Source organism: Fringilla coelebs, assembly GCF_963513975.1.
Source record: "Fringilla coelebs genome assembly, chromosome: 24".
Taxonomy (NCBI): Eukaryota; Metazoa; Chordata; class Aves; order Passeriformes; family Fringillidae; genus Fringilla; species Fringilla coelebs.
Window position 1 is genome coordinate 3,439,915 of NC_140050.1, and position 22,812 is coordinate 3,462,726.

At 54.1% G+C, this 22,812-nt stretch overlaps 1 protein-coding gene across 2 annotated transcripts in view; it reads left to right on the plus strand.

The window, feature by feature from the left end:
* The window catches only part of CSNK1G2 (casein kinase 1 gamma 2), a 42,190-nt gene that overhangs the window by 10,465 nt on the left and 8,913 nt on the right, over positions 1-22,812 (plus strand). For both annotated transcript variants that reach the window (XM_084220885.1, XM_084220886.1), the window contains exon 2: positions 15,431-15,927. In XM_084220885.1, the coding sequence (XP_084077011.1) occupies positions 15,741-15,927 (187 nt within the window). In that variant the 5' untranslated portion in view covers positions 15,431-15,740. The remainder of the gene's footprint in view (positions 1-15,430; positions 15,928-22,812) is intronic.

Here is a 22,812-nt window from a genome sequence, read left to right on the forward strand (position 1 = left end):
TTAGGCTGGAAAAGACCCCCAAGATCAAGATTAGCCTGTGACCAATCATGATCACTCAGCCCAGAGCACTGAGTCTGTCCAATCTTTCCTTAAACACCTTCAAGGGTGGTAACTTCGCCATCTCCCTTGCATTGTTTAACAACCCTTTTTAAGAAAGAATTCCTGCTGATATCCAGCCTGTGCTGATGAAGGTGACAGGTTCTCTGGTTTCTCAAAGCTATCTGGTTTCTCAAAGCCACCCAGGTGAGCTTTGGCTCTCCTGTCAGGAGCTGGTTGCTTTGTCACACAGAATTCCCAGCCCCTCACTGGGGCTGCTTGGAGCTGCTGGACTGATGGGTGACACCTTCTTCTGGCTGAGCTTTTGGATGCTCCCAGTGCCTCCCTGGCTCTGCACTTGGTTCTCTGGATGGCACAGAACAGCTCACCCTCCCAAGTTGTTGGATTGGGTGTCCCTCCTTTCCCACACCTCTATGGTGACAGCCCTGGAGTGACAGACCTGGGTGGTGTCCGTCTTACCCTGGCAGGAGAGCAGCCACTCTTAAGAGGTTGCCTGGGGTGGCACAGGTCAGGAGGAGAGGAGGGAGTTGCTGGCTGCAGGCATCTGCTCCATCCACCTCCTGGAAATGTGAACCAGAAAACAAATCTGAAACCAATCTGGCAATCTCCAGGTCATGCCTCTGACCCACTCCTGGGGCTGTGCCCTGTGCCAGGTTACTACTGTGTGCCAGGTTACTGCTGTGTGCCAGGTTACTGCCCTGCCTGACACCTGTGGTCAGGGCCACCATCCCTGCAGGTGACCTTAGAGCAGCCTTTGGGGACTGGGATTTTCTGCCTCTTCTGCCACTGCTTTCTGTGTGACATGTGGCAGTGTTGTGCCTCAGTTCCCTCTTCTGTTAATGACACTTCTTTGGTGACCTACTCTGAGCCAGCTGCTGCAAGGAGCAGTGTGAGAGCAGGGGGGAGCATTGGTCTGGAAAGCCCCTGGAGCCTGTGACAGGGGCATTGGGAAGATAAGATGGCTAATGCTGCTGCTTGGATTGTTTCCCAGCCTGCTGGGAGAGAAGGAGGTGTGTGTCCAACTGTATGGTGTGGATGCCAACACAGGAGAGCAAATGGGATCTCTTCTGGGGTGTCCCACCTTGTGTGTCATGTAAAGAATTTGCAGTGACAGCGTCCACCCCTGACATCATCTGCTCTCCCTGGTGGCCTGGACTCTCCAGGAACAGAGGGGGTTTTCTCATGCATGGCTGCTTGGAAAGCTGTGGTTCAGATAAGGCAAGGCAGTCTGCTGTGGCCATGCAGCAGCTGGGGCAGTGGGGATGTCCTGCCCTCCAGAGATGGTGGTTTCCAGAAGAGTGAACGTCACCTGCGTCCCTGGCACAGAAATTGTGAGGCTGGTGCAATGTGTTGATGGTATCCTTCAGATTCCTTGTCTGGCCTCCTGTGTTGGGATTCCCCTCCTGCCTGTGCCTTACACACAAGGATGCCATGCAGACAGAGTGGAGGGAGTGGTTTTGCTCATTCTGTGCTCATTGGAGGCTGCAGGGAAGGAAAATGAAACCACTTCTAGCTCTGCTAATTTTTGATCTCCCTCTCCCTGCAAGTTGGGAGCGAGCTGGGATACCCTCGGTTGTTCAGTGGTGTTCAGCCATTTGTGCTGTGGGGAGGCCTGTGGTGTGAGTCAGGGCAGCAGTCTGTTCCCTTCTCCTGCTCCTGAGGTTATTTAGGAGCTGGTCCAAAGGCTGTGGGGGGGAACAAGTCCTGAGTGTGTCACTGTGGTGTCCCACTGTGGGGAGGAGAGTGCCAGGCTTGCCTGTGCTGGTTTTCAGTCAGGTTCCTCTGTGGGGAGGAAATCTCTTCTAGGTGGATGAAAGGTTTTCAGACCCAGCTTGGGCTTGGAGGAGAAAGGGAAGGGAAGGGAGACACATGCATCCAGAAATTTGCTTTTGTTATGGGAGAAGTGTTGGGAAATGTCTCTTATCCTTCGGAGAACAAATGTTGATCCCATTGCCCTGCCTTCCACTGATCCTTCCCAGTCCCAGAAGGAGCACATATGGATTTGAGGCTGTGGGATCTCTGAGGACATCCTCGAGTGGCTCGTGTTCTTCCTCTGCTCTTGCACGCCTCCCAGCAGCTGACAGCACTCCCTGTGAGACAGCACTTGGGTGTCCCCCTCACCCCATGTCCTCCCTGCTGCTGCTCCTGGCCCGTGGGATGCCAGAGTGGTTCCTGCTCTGGAAGCAGAGCCGTCCCACGAGGAGCTCTCCCACAGCGTGTGGGGGAACATCCCACCCCACCCTCAGACCCTCTGACTCATGCACACCAGAACGGCTCTGGAGGCTCCTCTGGAGGCTCATCCTGCTGTGACAAGGTTGGATCATCCCGTGGGCAGTGTCCCCCTCCAGAGATGCCACGACACCAGAGGGGTGGCTCCCAGAGGAGAGGGGGTGGGTGGGAGGCAGGGCTGGCTGGGGAGAGCAGTGCTTCTCCAGGGAGTGCCACAGGACAGAGAAAGGAAAGAAGGCCATAACTCAGGGTGGTGGGGGCTGCAGGGGATCCCCTTCCTCGCTGTCTGAGAGCTGCTCTCAGCTTTCCCATGCATGGGAATTGATAAAAGAGCTGATAAAGCTGTGTCAGCATGGAGCTGTTGTGTCATGCACTGGCTGCACTGATGGCTCAGGGTCCAGGGCTGCCTGCCACAGCGAGGGGACTCTGTAGTTTGTGGCAAGGGGTGACAGTGGCACTGCAGCCCCTCCTGGGGCATTCTCTCCTGTGAGAATGGCTGCTGTCATGTCTTGCCTCATTTTTTGTCCTCAGGAGCCTGTGGTTGCAGGAGGAAGCTGTTGCTGTCGGGCCTTCTCAGTGGGTTGTAGTGGAGAGTGTGGACTCTGCTCTGCAGTGGAGAGAAGCAATGGCACCGTACACAGCATTGTGTGTGTGATGAGGCTTTGTGATGGACTGGCCTTGTGGTGATGTTTGGACTGTCCCAGGGCAGGGAGAGCAGGATGCCTTCCCATCCTCCTGCTTTGGTGGGAAGAACTCATTTCATGTACTGGGATTCAGAGATCTCTGGTTGTTTGCTGTTTCAACCATCTGACTTGGGACTAATGTTTAAATACATGTGGTGTGTGCTCCCATGTGTTACTGAAAATTCAGTGGAGGGAGGGAGGGAAGACCCTGAAGTTTAGCAACAAGCAGTGCAGGGTGGCCTGGACACCAGGCTGGGAAATAAGCCCATGCCAGTGTGTTGGGAAGTGGATATCTATTTGCTAAGACAGCTGTCCCTCCTGCCCTGGTGAGGTGTGTCAGCAGTGCCAGCTCTGTGCTGTTCTCCCTGTGTCCCTGTGCCCACTGGCCCTGGGAGATGCTGAGCAGGTGGGCTCAGGATCAGCTCCTGGATGGGCACATTGTGGCCTCCCAGCTGCTGCAGCGTTCCCCTCTCTGCTTTGCTGGGCCATTCAGAGCCAGAGGCATGTTCCTCTGATGTTTCCTGCTGCTGCTGCCCGTGTTTGTACCTGCTGTTCCTCTGGGCGTGCTGTCAAATCTCCTGCAGCAGGTTGTCCCTAAGCCTTGTCCTTCAGCTGGAGCTCTCTGGAGGCCAGGGCAGCTCTCAGCTGTGTGGCCATGGCTGCAAAGGAAAGGTGCAGCACACCTCTGGCTGCAGTAGAGATGGGGAGAGAGCCTTCTGCTGTTCTCCCTGGAAACTGATGGCAGCTCTTCTTGCACATCCATTCCCGGGCGTGCTGCCGGAAGTGCATTAAGATCCCTTATCAAGGGAAAGGCGAGCAGCACTTCATCTTGTTTTTATGAAGAGTGTTGGCTTTTGAGGGCGTGGGAGTATTCAGGGACAGGTTGGGGAAGTAGAGTGCTGGTAGAGATGGTCTTAACTTTATTTCAGGCTACAGCAGCGCAGGAGGAGGTGTTCCAGCCTCAGATGGAAATGGAAGCTGTTGTTCCCAGCTGCTGGGTGAAAATTATCTATTTGTCTAGAAGCCTGTTTTTTCCCACTGCCTGGTGACTGTGAAGCAGGCTGCAAGCTCTGGGGAGGGGAGGAGGTGGAAGAAGAACTTGCCTGCTCAGAAACCTGACATCTGAATGCAGAGTTTTCTTGCCTGGTTCTTGTGGGCCAACACACCAACTGTCATGACCAGGCTGGTGATGTGGTGGTCATGAATTTGTGTGTTTGTGACACGTATAGGGTCGTCCCTTTCACAAAAAGGCTTTGCAAGGGAGTCTTAGAGCTGCCACCTGAATCCAAAGCTAAATCTGCTCTAGAAGCTTCTATGGAGCTGGGGATGGAGAGGGCTCTGTGATGCCTGTTCCAGCTGTGCTCATGCAGCTCCCATTCCTCATCAGCCAGCTGCCCATGGGCTGCATCCCCATGGTCCTGCAGGGCAGGCAGGCACTTGGATCTGTCCTTGTTCAACCTCCCAGGGAAGTAAAAGGGTACCTTTTATGAGCTGTCAAGACTTTGGGTATTTCTCCCACAGCATCCAGTGGCAGAGGTTGAGGTATGGGGTAGGGCTGCCTGCCCTGAAGGTGCTGTGGGCTCTGTAGTCTGTGCTCAGCAACTCTCCTTGGGCTTCTCTGTTTCCCAAGATGAACACACAGATGTGATTTGGGATGCAGACAGTCCTTTGGACACCTGCTTGCAGGCAAAGCTTCTTTTGCAGAGACTTACCACACGTGAAAGCAAAGCTCAGGTTTTGCAGGAGGTGAGCACTGGAGACCTGCCCTTTCCCAGTGTGTCAGATCTGCCTGGGTTGTTCTGCTCTGAGACTTCTCAGATTTGGTGTTGGTGGAGCAGCTGAATCTTGGGCTTTATGCTCTGGGCATGAGTGGATTAAAAGCACTGTTGGGTCTTGACTAGAAAGGAAATCTTTGCTGGCTCCTTCCCAAGATGAGCACGCTTGTGATAATGAGTCTGTGCAAGAACTGGGCAGGATGGGACTGGTTGGAAAATGTAAACGTAAATGTATGGATGGGGGAGCAGGAGAAGCGGAAGCCATGGGGCTGGTAAACACCTTTTTGCTGGCCAACTGCTGTGGACTTTTGGAAGGCAGCTGGTTCCTCTCTGCAGCTGGGTTTTCCAGCAGCAGCATGGATTTAATTAGTATCTGATGTCTCCCTGGAGCTTGCAGCGTTGGGGGTGCATTGTTTCACTTAAATGGAAAACCCCATGGCAGAGCTGCCAGACCTGGTGTGTGTGGGGAGCTGAGGGCTGCTGAGACCACGGGGCTGAGTCAGGGGCTGTGTGAAAAATCCCTCAGTGGGTCCAGCTCCTGCCGTGGTGAGTGGGGGGCTGAGGGCTGAGACCACAGGGTTGGGTGAGTCAGGGCTGTGTGAGAAGTGCCTGAGTGGGTCCAGCTCCTGCCGTGGCAAACGGGGGCTCCAGAGAAGCGTCACATCCTGGCCGGGGTGGCTGCACGTGTCCCACGGAAACGCCAGAGCAGATGGGACTGGATGGAGCACTGGGAGCTGGACTCTGCTCTCCTTTTAAGGTCTCCCAGGCAGGGACTCAGCTTTGTCCATAGTGAACTTCCTTTCTTCCGGTGCTGCAAACTCTGGCTTAGTAAAACCGAAACCAGTTTGACATCCTAATTGGCCTTTTCTGCGTTGGACTGGTGAGAGATTCTGCAGAATTGCTGCATGGGCAGGAAGCAAACCCATGCCTTTGTTGTTCAGAAGGAGGTTTCCTGCTCTGGTTACCTGCCTGCTCCCTGGGCCCTTCCTCTTACGGTAAGAGCAAAGCAAGTTGCGGTTCCCCAGACAGAAATTGTCCCGTGTGAGCAGGGACACCAGAGTGCTGCTGGCATGGGCAGTGGGCTGGAGCTGGGTCATTTGCTCACCTTGACATCTTCCAGCTCCATGCCAGAACTTTCCCTGGCTCAGCAGCCCTGAGGATGGCTGTTACTGGTGATGGAGAAGGGATGCTGGAGCAGAGGCTGATGGTAACATCCCAGAGGCATCGTGGCAGGGCTGGATGGGAAGGTGGGAATCAGGTGCCAATTGCTCCCTGACTCCCTCCTGCAACCAGGGGTTTGCAGTCCCATCACCCACAGTGCTTTGGTGTTCCTCCTCCTGTTTCCATGCAGTGGATCCCACATGGGGAACGCACCCCAAGATGGACAAGGCCAAGAACTGGGAAAGGGCTGCCCTTGGCTTTGTTGGGCACAGTCACATTAGAAAAGGTGTAAATCAAAATGCAGACCTTTTGTGGGGTCTGTAAAGTCAACCAAAAAGCTGCTTCTTTTCAAGTCATTTCTTGTAGAGCTTCAGTGTGTTTTCTGGTTATTAATTCTGCAGCTGGGAGTTTAAATTTGTGCCTGATGAACCCAAAAAGGTGAATCAACGCTCTTGGGCACTTGGTTCATGGATAGGTTTGTCTGACTTGGGCTGGGTTTGTTATTTCCAGACTAGTTCTCAGATCTGGTTTATTTTAGTGTGTGTGTATTTACTGTTATTATTTTTCCTAGAGAAGTATTTTCAGCTTTTTGCTTGGTTCCTGTGCTACTGCTGAAATTTCCAACGTGGTATTTCCGGCTCCTTGGTGGAGCACAGTTTAATACTTTCCATCCAGGTGTAGCTGCTTTGGATGAGGATCCAAGGAAAAGAGTGAAATTGTGCATTGGGCTGGGAGTGAATTGGCAGCTCATAAGAGCGGAGATTCTTCATGAGGGTTTTTTTGTGGCTGCTAAGAGATTTAGGAGTGTCTTTACTCTGTAGGCTGCTTTCAAAAACATGAAGATCTGGGTTGTTCTGAATTTGGATGTTGAGGATCTGAGTTCTGCATTTGGATTGTCCATAGCACATTGATTTCTTTCTGCTCATATGTGCAGGGAGCAAATGTTCATCAAACAGTCCTACTCCTGTTGGCTGAAGAGGAGCCTGGTTCCTCCTCAGGTATTTTTGGGTGCAAAATGACTCCTGCTGACCTGCTGCTGGAAAGCTGACACTGTGCACACATACTGCTGCCAGGCAGGGATTCTCCTCATCCACCCTGAGCTGTGGTGAGAGTTTGGGGTGCAGTTCTCCAGCTGCTGCTCCAGGGGTGTTCTGGCACATGGCTTGTGCAGCCCATCTGTGCTCATCTCGAGAGGAGGAAGTTTTTTGGGTTAGGATCTCACCAGCGTAGGGAATTCACACCAGCTCTTGAGTGGTGCCTTGTGGTTCCATTGGAAACTGAAAATCTGCTACTGCTCTGCCCCATCTTTTACTTCCTTTTTAATTCTGTTGTGTTTGGAGAACAGTTTGAGTTTTGCTTCCACTCCCTTGAGGAGCCCTCGCATGGGGGGCACTCCGGGTCCATGGGCACTCCCAGCTCATGGGCTGCAGGAGCCTGGGAAGCTTGGGCTGGAGTTTGATGAACAGCTGAGATTTTGCTTTGAAGGCAGCCTGATGGGTTTGCATGTCACCTGGTGTCCTTTAGAGATCTCTGTGAAACCACACACAAGTCATGACTGGTGTGTTGTGAGAATCTGTTTGTGGGGGAGACTCCAGGATGGGAAGCAGGACCCCCCTTCAGCAGAAGCATTTTCCTGCTGCCTTGTTGAAACTCTGCTCTCCTCGTTGTTACAGAGGGAATGGTGTGGCACAAACATTTAAAAAAATATTGAAAATTCATAGCAATCCATTAAAAAGCCATATTTGGGTTCAGAGGCTGGGAGAAAATAACTTGGAAACAATTTGGAGCTTGATTTGTTGTAGGTTTAGAGCTGACCAGAGTTCACAATGTCATAGAAGTCTCCTGGGGAAGGAAATAGCCAGTAACAAGAGAACATTTCTAATTTAGAGAAAAGTTTAATAGACATGAGAGCTGGAAAAGGAAGCCAGAAAGAAAAATCTGTCATCTTCATGGCACAACCTAACTCTAGGGAAAAAACCAAATGCTTTATTATTTTTGTAATTATTTTTTTAATTTTCTTTTTTACACCCTGGTGGTTTTGTGCCTTGGATGTTTTTATGGATGTGGCTGGGAGCCATGGATGGATATCTGGTGGAACCCTGAGGTGCTGGGAGCAGGGCAGTACCTGCATGTAGTAACTTCTGACAGGCTCAGCATGTTCCTGCCTCATTTCCTGAAGTCACTTTTGTTTGTTCTGTGTTACTGGTGTGGCTGGAGGTGATGGTGTGTTTGGTTGTTTGCTTTGAGAGTGGATTTATGGTTTTAATTCTGGTGCTGGGAGCGTTGTTGGCTGTGTCCATCCCTGGGGCCATGCAAGGGGAGGGCCAGATCCTGGCCATGGGGCACTGGGTGGGCTGGAGGTGTCAGGAGTGCCCTGTGCCCGCTGCTCTGGGAGCTGGGTGTGATCCTCTCTCCTCACTCTGTTCTCAGTAAAGAGCTGGGAAGCCAGGAAGGGAGGAGAGGTTTGGAACAAGGATGCTGGGATCATGTTGGATTAAAAGCTTTGCTGCCACTGTTCAGGGTTTTTGTGGGTTGGTTGTTTCTGTTGAGTTTTTATTTTTTTGCCTCTGAACACTAGAAGAAATTCTGGTAGAAACATTATCCTCAGCTTTATTCCTGTCTTCTTTTCAAGAAAGAATTTGTATGGAAGAAAAGCATGTTTTGGACAAACTGCCCACTGATTTCTTAATTGTTAATATTGGGGCACGAGAGTGAAACCCCACTGGTTTATTTTGCTGAGAGAGAAGCCAGCCAGCACTGTCAGTGCTTCAGACACTCCTGGTGCAGTGGCAGTGGTGACAAAGCTGTGTCTGCCATGTCATCGATGACTCAGCCTGGTGGCACCGCATGGCTGAGCTGGGGTCTGTGTTTGGGGGTGAGGGACACAGCAGGGGCAGGGGGGTGGGCTGGGGGCTGCCCTGTGGGACCAGCTGGCTGTGGGGATCCAAGCAGTGGATTTGTGACCCTTGGATATTGCCCAGCCTGTGGGCTGGGTGGGTTTCACAGGATGCTGTTCCTGTCTGGTGGAGCAGTTCCTTCAGTTCTGGCTCTTGTCCCTGCAGGTGCCTTGAAGCAGGCAGGGGGGGCTTGCAGAGCTCTCAGCACCATTCGAAAGCTGAAAAACAGCCAGGCATCTCTCAGGGACCTCAGGTTGAGGAGGTGGATGCAGGGAAGTTATCCAAGTGTAACAGGCAGGATGTGAAGGGCCAGGGACTCAGTGCACACCCAAGTCACCATGGAAGGGGTGGCAGTGCCAGGAGCTCTGGAGTCCCTGGAGCTGAGCTGCGAGGCTCCCCCGGCTCTCAGAGCAGCCGCACGTTCCGCCCGGGCTCCCCGGTGGCTCTGCATCAGCAGTTCAGTAACAAACTATGGAACAAGAGCTTCCTGTTGTGCTGACACAACACCAACCTACAAAGGAGCAAGAGGAGTAAACAGAGCTGTGCTGGCTCCTGCCTCGCTGCAGGCTGGAGAAAGGGCTGGAGATCAGCAGCAGGCTGGGGTGCCATCGCTTCTGAACCCAACCTGTGTTCTGTGTTCTTGTGGCTGCACTTGGCAGAAACTGCTGGGAAAGTGGCTGCTTCCAGGACTGCTTGGTTTTTAAGGAAATTTCTGGGATAGATAAAGCCCCTTTCACCCCTTGCCCTGCTGCTCCAACTCCTCCACAGGTGCTGTCCCCAGAGTGGTGCAGCCTATCCTCCATCCTGACAGGGTGGGCACAGCTCTCAGAGCTCTGGATGTGAGATGTTCACATCCAGAACTCCCAACTCCACCAGGTTCCTGGAGTTCCTCAGTCAGAGCACTGAAACTCCTGTTTTCTGAGGGATCCAGAGGAAATGGGGCCAGAACAAGCCAGTCTTCCCTTGCCATAAGGAAAGTTCTGCTGTGCTGCTAGGTTTGTTTGAATCTCCCCTGACTGGAGCTGTTGCTGGTGGAGATCCCAGGTGGAGTGAGCTCCAGGGGCTGCACAGCCCCTCTGCCTCTCAGACCCATGGAGGAAACTTCCTTCTGGGGTCAGGATGATTTTTCTCCAAACAGCACACCCATGGACCTGAGTTCAGCCTGTTCAGATGCTGTGCCCAGCTTGGAGGAGAGCTGCATGTCCAAGGGTGGAGGAAGCTCAGGAGATCTCTCTGGAGCTGTTGGATGCTCATTTGGTGGATAACTGACTGGATGGTCACACTCTTAAGTGGAGACCAGTGACCAGAAGTGTCCTCAGGGGTTGGTACTGGGGCCAGTGCTGTTTTATATCTCTGCTGGTGCCATGGACTGAGGGTATCCTCAGCAAGTTTGCTGGTGACACAGAGCTGTGTGGAGCAATCATACGCTGGAGGGAAGGGATGGGGCATCCACAAGGACCTGGAGAGGTGGGATTCTGCCACACTCATGAAGTTCAACAAGGCCAAGTGTGAGGTCCTGCCATGGGCTGGGACAATCCCAAACACAAAGACAGACTGGATAAAGAATGGATGGAGATCAGTCCTGGAGAGAGGGATTTGGGAACTTTGATGGATGAGAAACTTGATGTGACCCAACCCTGTGAGCTTGGCTGTAGCATGGCATGTGGGAAGCCTGCTGAGACTTTCCATGACCCCCTGTTTTGGGACACCTTTGGGTGTGTGGCACAGTTTTGGGACACCTTTGGGTGTGTGGCATAGCTTTCCCTGCTCCATCACGAGCAGGGCTGGCTGCAGCTCTGCAGGCTGGAACATGTGTTTAACAACAAACCCTTGCAGACATCATTGGGGACCGTCTGTAGCTCGTTCTTAAAGATGTTTTAAGATTTTGCTTTGTTTTAAGACTTTTGATCTTCCTGTAAGCTCAGCCTCTTAACTTTTAGAATTTATTGGGATTTGGTTTCAGCTGTGTAAGGCCACTGGTTGCTTTTTGGTCTGAATTTTTGCACTGGGAGCCAGCTGATGGGTCATCCTTTGGGACATTGGGGTATTTGTGATTATTTTTAGCCTTTAATTGGCAGTGATCTGTACTTGGAGCTGCAGAGTGTCAAGGGCTTTTCTCTTTGTGCTCTCAAGAAGCTTTCCTTACTCTTTCATCTGGATGCAGCTGTGTTTCCCTTCTGCTCACAGAGTGCAGAGTACATGGGGAAACCAGCTCCAAGAACCATCCCAAAGGCTGGTGGGGCTCAGGGAGCAGCACTCAGTGCATGGCTGCTCCAGGACACCTGGGCCCTGTTCCGAGCAGCACCATGGACCTGCTCCCTGACCTTCACCAGCCACTTCCCTGCTCCAGGCTGCTATTTTTTTCCTCTTCTTCCTCTCTTTTGTCTTGCCCCGTTTAGCTGTAACCTCTTTCGGGCAGGAACACGGTGTGTGTGTTCATATAAAGGGCTGAGAACAATGTGCCCCAGATGGTTTGTACAAGTGCCTTCTCAGCAGCCACAGGGTTTCATTCTACAGGAAAGAAATTCTTAAAAATACAACTCTTCAGCATCTTATACTTGCAAATGTGGGCAGGAACTTCCCGAGCCTTGATATTTTAGTCCAAGTCACAGAGACAAGGGGTAGCACTAGAACTGCAGCTTTTCTTTTTTTAAGGAAAAAAACCAACTCCCCCCAACCCCAATTCCCCTTTTCTCACCCTTACATCTGCAGGGAAAAACTTGTAAATGTGACTGGAGCAGGTCTGACCTGCTTAAAACCAGATGGCAAAGAAAAAGGACCCAATGTTTCAACAAAAGCACTGTGAACTCCCTCTTTGGGAATCAGAGGGTGTGTGGGCTTGCCCTGTTTTTATGGCACTTCCAGTGCTTCTGAGGTTCTGTTTTGGGGTGCTGAGGCACTTGCACTTGCCTGCAGTTTGTTTCCCTTCCAGGATCCCTGGCACTGCAAACACCACAGGGCACTGCTTATTTGCTTTAAGACCACAGCTTGCTTTGGAATTTCTTCTGCCAAATTTCAGGACAATTCTTTTTTTTTCTTTATTTATCCCACTCCCTCCCAAAGAGAGAAACAAGTTTTCTTAGTCTCATCTTGCATCAGATTTGATTCCAGGCCAACAAATCCAGCCTAGAAGGTGCTTTCCTGAGGCTGCTTTCCTCACTGTGACCTTTTGAGAGAGGATTCCTGTGCAAAATGGAACATTGTGAAATCAGGTTTATACAGGGAATCTGCCCCCATGGTGCTGCTGCCTGGGGAGGATGGGTCAGGTCTGGGTCCCTGTTGCCCATCCAAAGGCTGCTGTGTTTTAACAAACACAGAGTTTTTTTGCTCTGCAGCAGTGGGAGTCCTGGGATTTTACCAAAAGTTTCTGTTTCTAATTAGGTTGTTCTCAATTTTAAAGGCCATTGATCCTTTTATGGCACAGGGTAGAAAACCTGAGCAGTCATTGACACTGTACAGAGGTGGGTCCTGCTTTTGTTCCGAGGTCCAGGGAGCCACTGTGTCTCCTTGGCACTCCTGGGATGAGAAAACAAATTCCTTCCAGCCCTTGGCTCGTCCACAGGGGAGGCTGGTGGGCAGAGTGTGAGGAAGCGTCACTTGCCCTGGCCTGACTCACATGGATTTGGTGCAGGGTCCTGCTGCTCTGACTGCCCAGCTTGGGAAAGGTGGAATTGCAGCATGGCAGTCCCAGCATGGGGGGCTGGGCTGTGGCCTCACTGGGTGTGAATCTGGCCCAGCTGCCTGAAATTGGAGTTGGAAGCTGGGCCCCTCCAGGAGAGCTGCTCCTGAGGCTCCGCAGGCAGGACCAGAGTCGTGCTGTGCTGCTCCTTGCGTTTGTCTGGGCTGGGAAAGGGCAGCGCAGTCTCCCTGCGCTCACAGGAAACAGGATTTAATTTTTCCCTTCTGCCTCACTTCATTGTCTGAAATTCCCTTGCAGAGGCTGGCCCATAACTCTTCAAAGAAAATAATCCCAAGCGCCGGGGCCGGAGCTCCCTGAGCTCTGGCTGCCGGCCGCCTGACTGTGCAAACAGTCTGGGCCTGGAATCCCCTGGGACTGAACATAAAGGTCTGATTCAGAAGGAAAACAGGTTATGGAGCTGCAGCAGGGCCTGTGCATCAGCAGCTGCTCCCCCTTCCCAACGCGTGGCTGGAGCCGTGTCCAGGGAGAGCAGCCGGGCGAGACCTGCCCGCTCCGGGAGCTGGGAGGCCGTGGGGGAACGGCTCTGAGGAGGTGGGAGAAGCATGAGGAGGTCGGGAGGGCAGCACCATGTGCTGAACCCGGAGCGGAAATCATCGGGGGAGCGAAGAATGAGCAGGATGTCACGTGTGGGCCGAGCGCGCTCGGGGCTGGGGCAGAACAAAGCGCAGGGAAGCCCTGCTCCTGCCGCTCCCAGCCCGCTTCCTGCTGGCACGGACACGCTCTGGGGGAAGGGAGCGCCAGGGCAGAAGCCAGCCTGGGGCTGCCCAGCTTTGGGAGACCTGGAAGGCTCCCCGTGCCTCAGTTTCCCTTGGCTGAGGTGTGCTGGGTGCAGCAGGATGGTCTCTGGTTGTTGTGGTGTGGCCTCGGAGGGCCAGGCAGGCTGCTGTGCTCTAGGGATGCTCCAGAGGTGTTGGATGGAGGCTGGAGCCTGTGGGGGCAGGAGGGGGCTCCTGTGATGCATGAAAGCCTTATATCGCCTGTGCTTGAACAGGCAGGTCCCACAAGTGGCACCCCAGCACTCTGTGCCCTTAGAGCAGCTCTGGTCCCTCCTGGAGAGCAGTGGCAGTGTGCCAGGATGCTGCAGAGAGTGAGGATTTGGTGTCAGGAGGGGGCTGGGAGCCCCCCTCAGGGACTGTCCTTCCCCCTGCTGAGCTCTGGCTTTGGTGTCTTTTTCTCTGGGCTGGTCTTAGAGCTCCCACATTTCCCTCTGTGTACCATTGAGCATGAGAAGCTTTTTTTTTTTGTTGTTATTAATAGCTATTGAGAGCCAATAAAAAGTTTTATGGGGTTTGGCCAAGCATCAGAGCTCACAGTGTGTTCATTTCCTGGAGCTGGAGCGGGGGGTTTGCTTGGATAACCCATGGGGTCAGCAGGAGTCTGTAGCCCTGGGGGCTCTTGGGAGGCTTTCAGTGGTGTCATGGGGGCCTGGAGAGGAGCAAAGAGAAGTGGGGAAGGGGCAGGGTAAAGGAGGGGTAGGAGGATGGCAAGGGTCAAGCTGGGAGCAAAACCAGAGCAGGGGGGAAATGGAGGTGTGGGTCTCTCATGTACCCTCCCAGTGTGTGCCTGGATCCTCTTTGACCCCCTGTGTCCATGTTTAGCTTCCTGGCTGTTCTTCCTGCCTCCCACATGGGCACCCCTGTGAGGAGGAGCCCAGCCTGACCTCCCCCAGTGCAGGGGAGTCCCTCTCTGGTGGAATGCTGGAGGGAGGGAGAGCGCAGTTCCCTCTTGGGTACCTGGTTCCTTGAGCACAGAGCAGGTCCATGGTTCTTTTCATCCCAGTCTTGTGTCCAGAAGGAAGCAAGGATTTGGTTGGCCTTGATGTTGGGCTCTTGTACCCACATGAGGACAGGCAGCTGCACAGGGATGTGTGTGGAGCCAGTGTCATGGAATCATGGAATAGTTTGGGTTGGAGGGGCCTTTAAAGGTCCCCTCATCCAGCTGTGAGCAAGGCTGTGCACACGAGAAGGAACTCCCTGGTTTGGGGGACTGAGCTGATTGCTGCCTGTCTGTGGGAGCTGATGGGAGCCTGGATAACTCCACCAGCAGCATGGGACTTTCCAGCAGCCTCACTGGGAGCACACAAGGCAGGCAAGGTGCTGCACCCCTGAGCAAACAAGCTGCCACGAGCATCATTTGCTCTGGCCAGTGTCACAGCATTGGCTCAGGCTGCAGCCAAGGGGCCTCGCTCCCAGCTTTGCAATGAAAATCAAGGCTGGTTGATGAGAGCAGAGGAGGAGGCAGTGGGATGTTAGCAAGTTCCTGTTTGCCAAGTGGGTGTTTTCTCCCCGCCCAGGTGGGCTGTGGTGGGTGCCCTGAGTGTGGCTGTTCCCTGGAACCATGTCCTGGGCAGGGCTGCTGGCACAGGATGCTGGCCCAGCACAGCAGGGGCTGCTGCTGGAGTGGGAGATGCTCCAACTCCACTGGCCCCTGCCCCTGGATCCACAGGAACCCTCCCAGCCAGATGAAATACCTTCACTCCATGGGCAGCCCCATGCCTGGCATGGTGTGCCCGTAATCCTGGGTTCATGTGTGTCCTCTGCTCCTGGGGGCTCTCAGAGTCCCTGGCTGGTGCCTCTGAATGCTTCCAGAAGCTGCCAGCAGCCCTTCCCCATGGGGACAGTTTTGTCCCCACATCACTCTTGGCTGGCTCCAACATGGAGACACTCATCAACTCATTTCACCTCCGGCTGACCAAGTTTTTTTAAATTCATTTGTTTGTTTATTTAAACCAACATCTCAGGCATGGGGCACTCTGGGACCTGATGTTTATCCCAGCTTCTCCCACCCCTCAACTGCAGCACTGTCATTGCTGTAAGAATTACCTGTCTGCAGGGAAGGTGCTGAAGGGACTCTGAGGAACCCAGAGCCCACAGCCCTCTGTTGCCCTCTGCCTTCTCATACTGATTTTCTGCCTCTCCTTTTGCACAGCTGGGACACCGAGGAGCTGCGCTGGGAGGACCCTGTCTGCAGGATGTTCTCTCCACCAAAGAGCTCCCTGTGACCGGCGATGATGACAGTCCCGGCGGGACCTTGGGAAGCACTAACATTTCAGTAGCCCAGCAGCCGTGGACGGCCTCTTGCCCCTCCTTCTCCAGACCCCGCCCTCCCAGCGCTCCCCGGGATGCTGTATTAACCAAGAGGAACCCTGCTTCTTTCCTCCTCACCCTTCCATTTTCGGCAGCTCTGGGATTTGTATGGCAGCAGCGTAACCGTGGAGAGGCCGGGGTATCACAAACTTATGGATTTTGATAAGAGAGGAGGGAAAGGGGAGCTGGAGGAAGGTAAAAGAATGTCCAAGACAGGTGGAGGAAGGAGTGGTCATGGAGGCCGGGGTGCTGGAACCAACTCGGGAGTCTTAATGGTGGGTCCCAACTTCCGTGTCGGCAAGAAGATTGGATGCGGCAATTTCGGGGAGCTCCGTCTAGGTGAGAAGGGTCATCTCTGTCCTCGCTGTACCCACTCCTGCCAGGATTGCCCTGGCATCCTCCTCCTGCAGCAGGAGCAGCTGGCACAGTCTGTGGCCATGGGCAGGGGTGCTGACTGGCTACACAGAGTGGAAGTGTTGCCCCTTGCAGGTAGCCCTTGTTCTGTCACAGAGGTTCCACTTCCTTCATCCTTTCACGCTGTGCTTGATCTACCAAGACCCATCCCAGCCCAGAGGACTGCTTGCAGGGGTGTTTCCCATCTCCTCCCCTGCCTGTTGCTCTCTGGCTCTGTCAGGGAGAACACTACAGGCTGGATCTGTCTGTTGTAAGCAGTGGTGGCCACGGAGATCTCGGTGTCCCCCAAATCCAGGAACACTGAGTGAGGAAGGATTCAGGAGATGCAACTGTGTGCTCACCAAATCTCACCCCACTTGTGCTCTGGGTGCTGCCCTCTTGCTGTGCCTTGGGACAGGGGATGGAGCATGGGGCCCTGAGGGATGTTCGCTCTGCTGGGACAAACACCTAGGGAGGAGAATCCGTGTTTTATCCTGGGTAAATTCTTCAGTTGTTGAAACTGGTTATTTGAGACTCCTGAAATTCTGTGCAGGACAGAGAAAGGGAGGAATAAAACCCAGGCATCTTCCATAGTCACTTTCCATTCTGAACCAAGTTTATCAGGAAACTCCTCAAGCAAACTGGTGTTTGGAGGCTGGGGAGGTTGCTCCTGTCCCAGGACTGGGAATGTCCCTGGAGACTTTCAGCAAGCTGTTAACCCTTTGCTTGCCATTAGGCAGCTGGGAGTGGTCTGGCAGGGCCAGGCACCTCTGTGCCAGCAGCACAGTCGGGATGTCTACAGGAAGATGTGGGTGGAGTCCCTGCCAGCTTGGCTGTGAGTGCTTTGGGAAGGGGCTTGTGCTCTGGGAAGAGAGAAGAGAGGCAGTCCCCAGAGCCTGTGACAGCCACAGCCTTGTTGCTCCGTGATATTTTAAGCAGCACCGTCTCAAACCAAGCTCTGAGCTAAACCTGCCCTGAGCTCTGAGCTAAACCTGCCCTGACCGTGGGCCTGGGGAGGAGCTGTGGCAGCCCTGGCTGGGGTGAGGTCAGTTGCCCCCTCCCTGTGTGGGGAGTTAATGTCAGCTCTTCCCTGCGTGACAGACTGGCTGGTGCCAGGCTCACCCAACCCGTCCCCGCACTTCCCGGCGGCATCGCTGCGTAATTGCAGAGCTGGGGAAACGCTCTGGTGCAAATCCAGCCGAGGAGTTCCCCTGTTCAGTTGTCTCTGCTGCTGTCATGGGGAGCTCTGAGCCTTCCTCCAGACCCAGGGCTTGTGGAAGGAGAGGTACTGGGGGATTTTGCTGCACCAGCTGCTCCTTTCAGTTCCCCGGGTGGATCTGGCTGCTCCTGCTGCCAGTGCCTCCCTGCTGGGCCAGTGGACAGAGAGCTTTGAGCTGTGCAGAGTCCACCTGTGTCCTTGCACCTCCTTTTTCTTGCTTGCCACTGAGCATTCTGCAGTGGGTCTGTATTTCTGGGTGAGCTGGATCCCAGAGTCCTGCTCTAGGCAGGAGGCTGGGGCTGTGTTGTTTTGCCATGCTCAGTGCTGAGGGTCAGCGTGACCCCCTTGCCTTGGCCTCCCCCTCATTTTCCAGGGGCAGCAGCAAGGGGACACGAGTCTGACATGGATCTGAGGAATGTCTGTCAAACTGACAGGGAGTTTGCTGCAGGGACTGGGAGCAGTTGGGCTCGGTTTGCTCGTGGCTGCAGGGACAAGCAGCGAGCTCTCGCTCCAGGGCTCCACAGTGGTCGATTCTCACAGTGAGAGTTTGTCCTTGCCACCAGCAAGAGAAGCTTCCAGTCCCTTCACGTGGCTTTTTTGCTCTGTCACGCCCTGCAGTGCCTGGCCATAACATGCTAAAGGCCTGAGCACGAGATCTCATCACAGCAGTGGAAGCCACAGCTATGTGGCTTCTCTCCTAAAATCACATCTCTCTTCCTTAGGTGTGCCTCTAAACTGCATCAGGGCTCAGGAATGCTTTCAGGATTTAGGGATTCCTCCAGCTGCAGATGAATGGCAAGGGACCAGAGGGCTCCTGCTGTGAAGTGGTGGCATGAGCAGAGATGTTCCCCAGCTCTTGCTGGGTACTCAGCTTTCTCCTGGGAATAGAGAATTCAGTCCTCAAGGCTTTAGAGGCCAAACTGCAGCTCGGTATTTAAAAGCTCCCAGACCTTCTTTTGCCTTTTCCCTCTCATAACAAAGGCCACAAGATCTTGAAAAAATGTACCTGGAGGTGACTCCTCCATCTCCCAGTGGTGGGGAGGGAGGAAGGGGACATTGTCTTCCCCAGAAAGGTACCACTTTGCCCTATTTCTCCACCACACTGAGGGGCATGTGGTGATCTATCCTTCGGGTGCTTCAGCTCAGCTGCCCCGGGTAGAGACAAATGTCCACCCATGCAGGAGGTGTTCAAAATCAAGTGATCTGTTTAAAGATGAAATATAAAAAAACAATTGGCATAAGGCATTTGTGGGAAGCCAGAAGGGGAATGACGTGGGCAGGAGTTGTGGCTGCCAGGGCTGTGCATTTGGATCCTGATTGTCCCTGCTGGCCTTGGCATCCTGGGCAATGCAGGGACATGGTGCCAGTTCCAGTCTGGCAGTGCTGCCAGCCAGTTCCTCACTGGACCAGCATGACTGGAGAGCTGGGCTGGGAGCTGGAGTAGGGTGGCTGCCCCAGCCCTCTGGCACAGAGGGGCAGGTTGATGTGCAGGTGCTGGGTCCTGTTCCCTTCTTATGTCCTGGAGCTTCACCCTGAGCTGGTGAGTGCCCATCCCTCCCCCTGCCAGCTTCCAGCTGTGGTCCAGCACCAACCCAGCTCCTCCTGGGGCTTTCCAACAGCATCCCAGGGCAGTGCCTGCTGCCTGCAGCCCCCTGAGCTCCCTCTGAGCAGCCCACAGCCAGCCCCACTCCCTGCCAGGGTGGAACACTGCCCTCTGAAACACAAGGCAGCAGGATGCTGGTGGCAGAGTGTGCCTGGTGGCTTGTGTGCCCTGGCACTGGGCACACCTGAGCTGCAGCCCTGCCAGCTCCCTGCACCCTGAGAGCAGGGCCAGCACACTCACAGAGAGGGTTTGTTGGAGCAGGTTCTTCTTAGCAGCTACTCATGAGTGCTTGGGCTGGGCTGGGGTAGGGGGATGTCCGGGTTGGCTGTTGTCTGTCTCTGCCCAGGCACACGTAGGATGGTTCCTTCAGATCGGGCTTCAAAGGACGAGGCTGGACTCTCTGATTTTTGGTCTTCAAGGCTGTTTATTATTTCTTATCTACAAAGTTTTCTCTCTGCCCAGCCGGGATCTGACCAGCAAGGCAACCAAAGGCACTCTGACCGCCCACGGGGCAGTCGTGTCTTTTTATAACAAAAACTATGTAAATCATATTTACCTTTTATCCCCAATACCTTTCACCCTTGTTGGCAAGTGTACCTTCACCAAGAACCTATCCAAAAGTGCCTGCATCACACAGAAAATGGATGACAAGAAGAAGAAAGAAGAACCACGAGATAGGCCGAAATTCCTCCATCTTGTCTCCATAAGCCCCCTGTACCAGAACCTTAAAACCCGTGTTTCACCTTGCAAATACACTGTTTTTACACTATTTAAACCCCAGTGATTCTCATATCCTCATATGCAGGTGGCACATCCCTAGAGGGATCAAAGTCAAGCCACCAAGTGCTTTTGGCAACATTCCAAGACCTCCAAGCCCCCCAAGGGTTGTAGCGGTACATCCCGAGCGATGTGCTGAGTTCCCACAGGGGGAGAGGAGGAAAACCCAGACATGCAGCAGAAAGGTCAAACCTGAGCCCAAAGCACCTGGGTGCTGTGCAGGTCCTGCCCTGGTGCAGGGCTGCCTCGGAGGCAGGAATTGCCCTTAGTCCTGCCATGCTCCCTGAGGGCCCCTTCCTAAGCCTGGCCCAGGCTGTTCCTGCCAGGCTGTGCCATGGAGCTGCCCCAGGGCAGCCTCAGCCTAGAGCAGGGTGCAGGGAAGGATGGGGGACCTGGCAGCAGCTGCTGCTTCTGCTCTTCCAGCACTAAACTTCTGCAAATGTGCTTTTTGCAGCTTCTCAGTGCCCACCTCTCCCCCAGCCTGCTGTATGCATTGTTGCTGGCAGCTTGAAGCCACAGCAGCTGCTTTTCTTCAAAATTAAACGCTTGAAATTAATTATCTTTTAAAGTAAACTCAGGATTTTGGAGGGAAGAACAGCGGGGGTGAGCCTGTGTGCAGTGTGTGAGCCAGGAGCACTCACTGCTGCAGCTGGGTCAGGGCCATGCCAGCTGAAGGGTCATGTGCAGGTGTTGGGGACATTCCCAAGCTCTCTCAGGCCTGTCCTTCAGCCTCCCAGGATCTCACTGGGAGTTACCTGGGGCCCTAAAGGTGCCTTCTGAAAAAATGTCTGGGCTCAGTGCCCTGCTCATGACACCCTTCTTGTCTTGGGCTCTGCAGAGACCTCCCTGCGAGCACCTGCAGTGTGGCCAAGGGCTTGGCCACCTCCCAGAGGCCAGAGCCACAGACCCACCACGTGCCAGAGGTGGCACATGGGCTTTGGGAGAGAGGAACCCACACAATTCCTGCTGCTCCTCTCTCCTTTGCTGAAGGCTCAGGCTTTTTTCCTCCTGCTTGTTCAGAGCCTCCTTTAGAGAAGGTCAAGCTCTAAAAGAACGTTTTTCTTCTGATGGTGTTAAAGCCCAGCATTTCACAGAGCTGTTGTTGCTTGGCCTGGTGCAGCCACTGTCACTGGAGCTGCAGTGCTGGCAGGGCTGGGCCTGGCTGCCTTTGTGTGGAGCTGCCTCATCCTCTGTTCTTCACTGCATTCCCAGGTGTGGGAAGCCAAATTCCCATCCTGGTGCCCGGGCACAGCCAAATTCCCATCCTGGTGCCCGGGCACAGCTCTGTGCTGCTGCTGCACAAAGGTGCCCAGCATGGGCACCGTGCTGTGCCACGGACAAGGGGCAGCCTCAGTGCTCACTTTTTCCCTCACAGCAAGGGGCTGGAGTGTGTCCAGAGACAGGAATGGGGCTGGGGAAGGGTCTGGAGCTCCAGGAGAGGCTGAGGGAGCTGGGAAGGGGCTCAGCCTGGAGCAGAGGAGGCTCAGGGGGGACCTTGTGGCTCTGCACAGCTCCTGACAGGAGGGGACAGCCCAGGGGTTGGGCTCTGCTCCCAGGAACAGGGACAGGAGGAGAGGGAATGGCCTCAGGCTGGGCCAGGGGAGATTTAGATTGGATACTGGGGAAATTTCTTCACAGAAAGTGTTGGGAAACATTGGAACAGACTGCCCAGGGTAGGAGTGGAGTCACCACCCCAGAAGCGTTCAAAAACATGTGAATGTGGCACCTGGAGTCATGGACTAATATGAACATGGTGGTGCTGCTGGATGATGATTGGAGTGGTGATCTGAAAGATCTTTTCCCACCTTAATGCTTCTGTGATTCCATGGCTCTGAGCTGCTTGGATGAGGAGCCAGAGCAGAGCTGGGCTGCTCCTGGCTGCCCTGACGTGCAGGAGCAGGTGCTGGGCACTGCTGCCAAATCCCTGGGGAGGGAGAGCAGAGAGAGCCAGGTCCAGCTCTAACCCACCCTGGCCCCAGGCCTGGCTGCCTGCTCCTGCCCTCAGCCTGTTCTGATCCCACTCTGCATCCTGCAGGTGCTGCCAGCTGAGTTTGGAGGCACCTCCTGCACCGAGCCGGGCAAAGGCCCCTGCAGTGCAAATATTTGCTTTCTGCCACCCATCTCACCACTTTTCTCTTTTATTTCCTTTCAAAAGCACCTTTTGTGCTGTGAGTCCTGCCTGCTCTAGTCCTCCTAGGCACTCCCTGGGCTCTGGCACATTTTGGGTGTCAGAGTTGTCCCCTTGGGAGCACTGGGGCAGAGCGGGTGGCTCCAGGAGTTGGAGTGGGGAGTTCCCTGGAATCCTCCCTCATTGCTCTTTTGCCTTTTCTTTTCTCTTGGTTTATTAATCTCATGACAGGCCAGTTCTGCTATTTGCACCTTTTTTAATTCAGAAAGGGGAAGCAGAGGGTGGTGATTTGACCAGTCCATACTGCCTCTGCTCCCCATCTTGTCATCTGTCTCCAAGCCCCACAAGGAAGGGCTGAACCAGGGGAGTACCAAATTATTTTGACTCACTTTTGGGCTGGGAGAATGCTGCCAGCTCCAGAGCTTTGTTGCTGGTAACTTTCTGTGCCACCCCTGTGTGGTGGGGACAGGACAGATGCCACTGCTGGGAATTCTCCTGCCTCCATCCCTTCTCCCTCCCTGCTGAGTCCCTTTTGCAGTGTGCCTCTGGCAGTTTTCCTGCCACATTATATTTTTCCCCCTTCAAATCCTGCCTGACCTCAGGGAAAATCCAGCTGTGAGTTTTCTGATCCCATGTTGCTGCCCTGAAGGCAACAGTAATTGTTTTGGACTGCACTGTAGGGCCCTGTGGAGCCTTGCACAGGTCTGGGGGTATCCCACCTGCTCCCCAGGAAATGTCAGTGTGTGATGGGACAAACCCCCTGGATCTGGCACACGCTGTGTTCGCCAGACGTTCCTCCCTCTCTTCCTCCCAAATCCCTCCCTCCCTAATCGCTGTGAAGGGATTTGCTTTATGCAGAAGCAGCAGACAAAGTGGCTTGGCAGAGGTCCCCTGGGATGGGAGAGGGTCAGGGAGGCAGCAGGATTGAGCCCCTCCTTGGCTGCAGAGCCCATCCCTGGGAGGAGCTGCTCCATTAATATCTCCCATTCATCCCTCTTCCCGTAATCCTGCGAGCGTGGCGCTCAGCAGCTGCCTCTGATGTCACCCGGCCAGGATTTATGGCTGCTTCAGGTGGGGAGCAGCAGTGGCAGCAGATGAAATCTT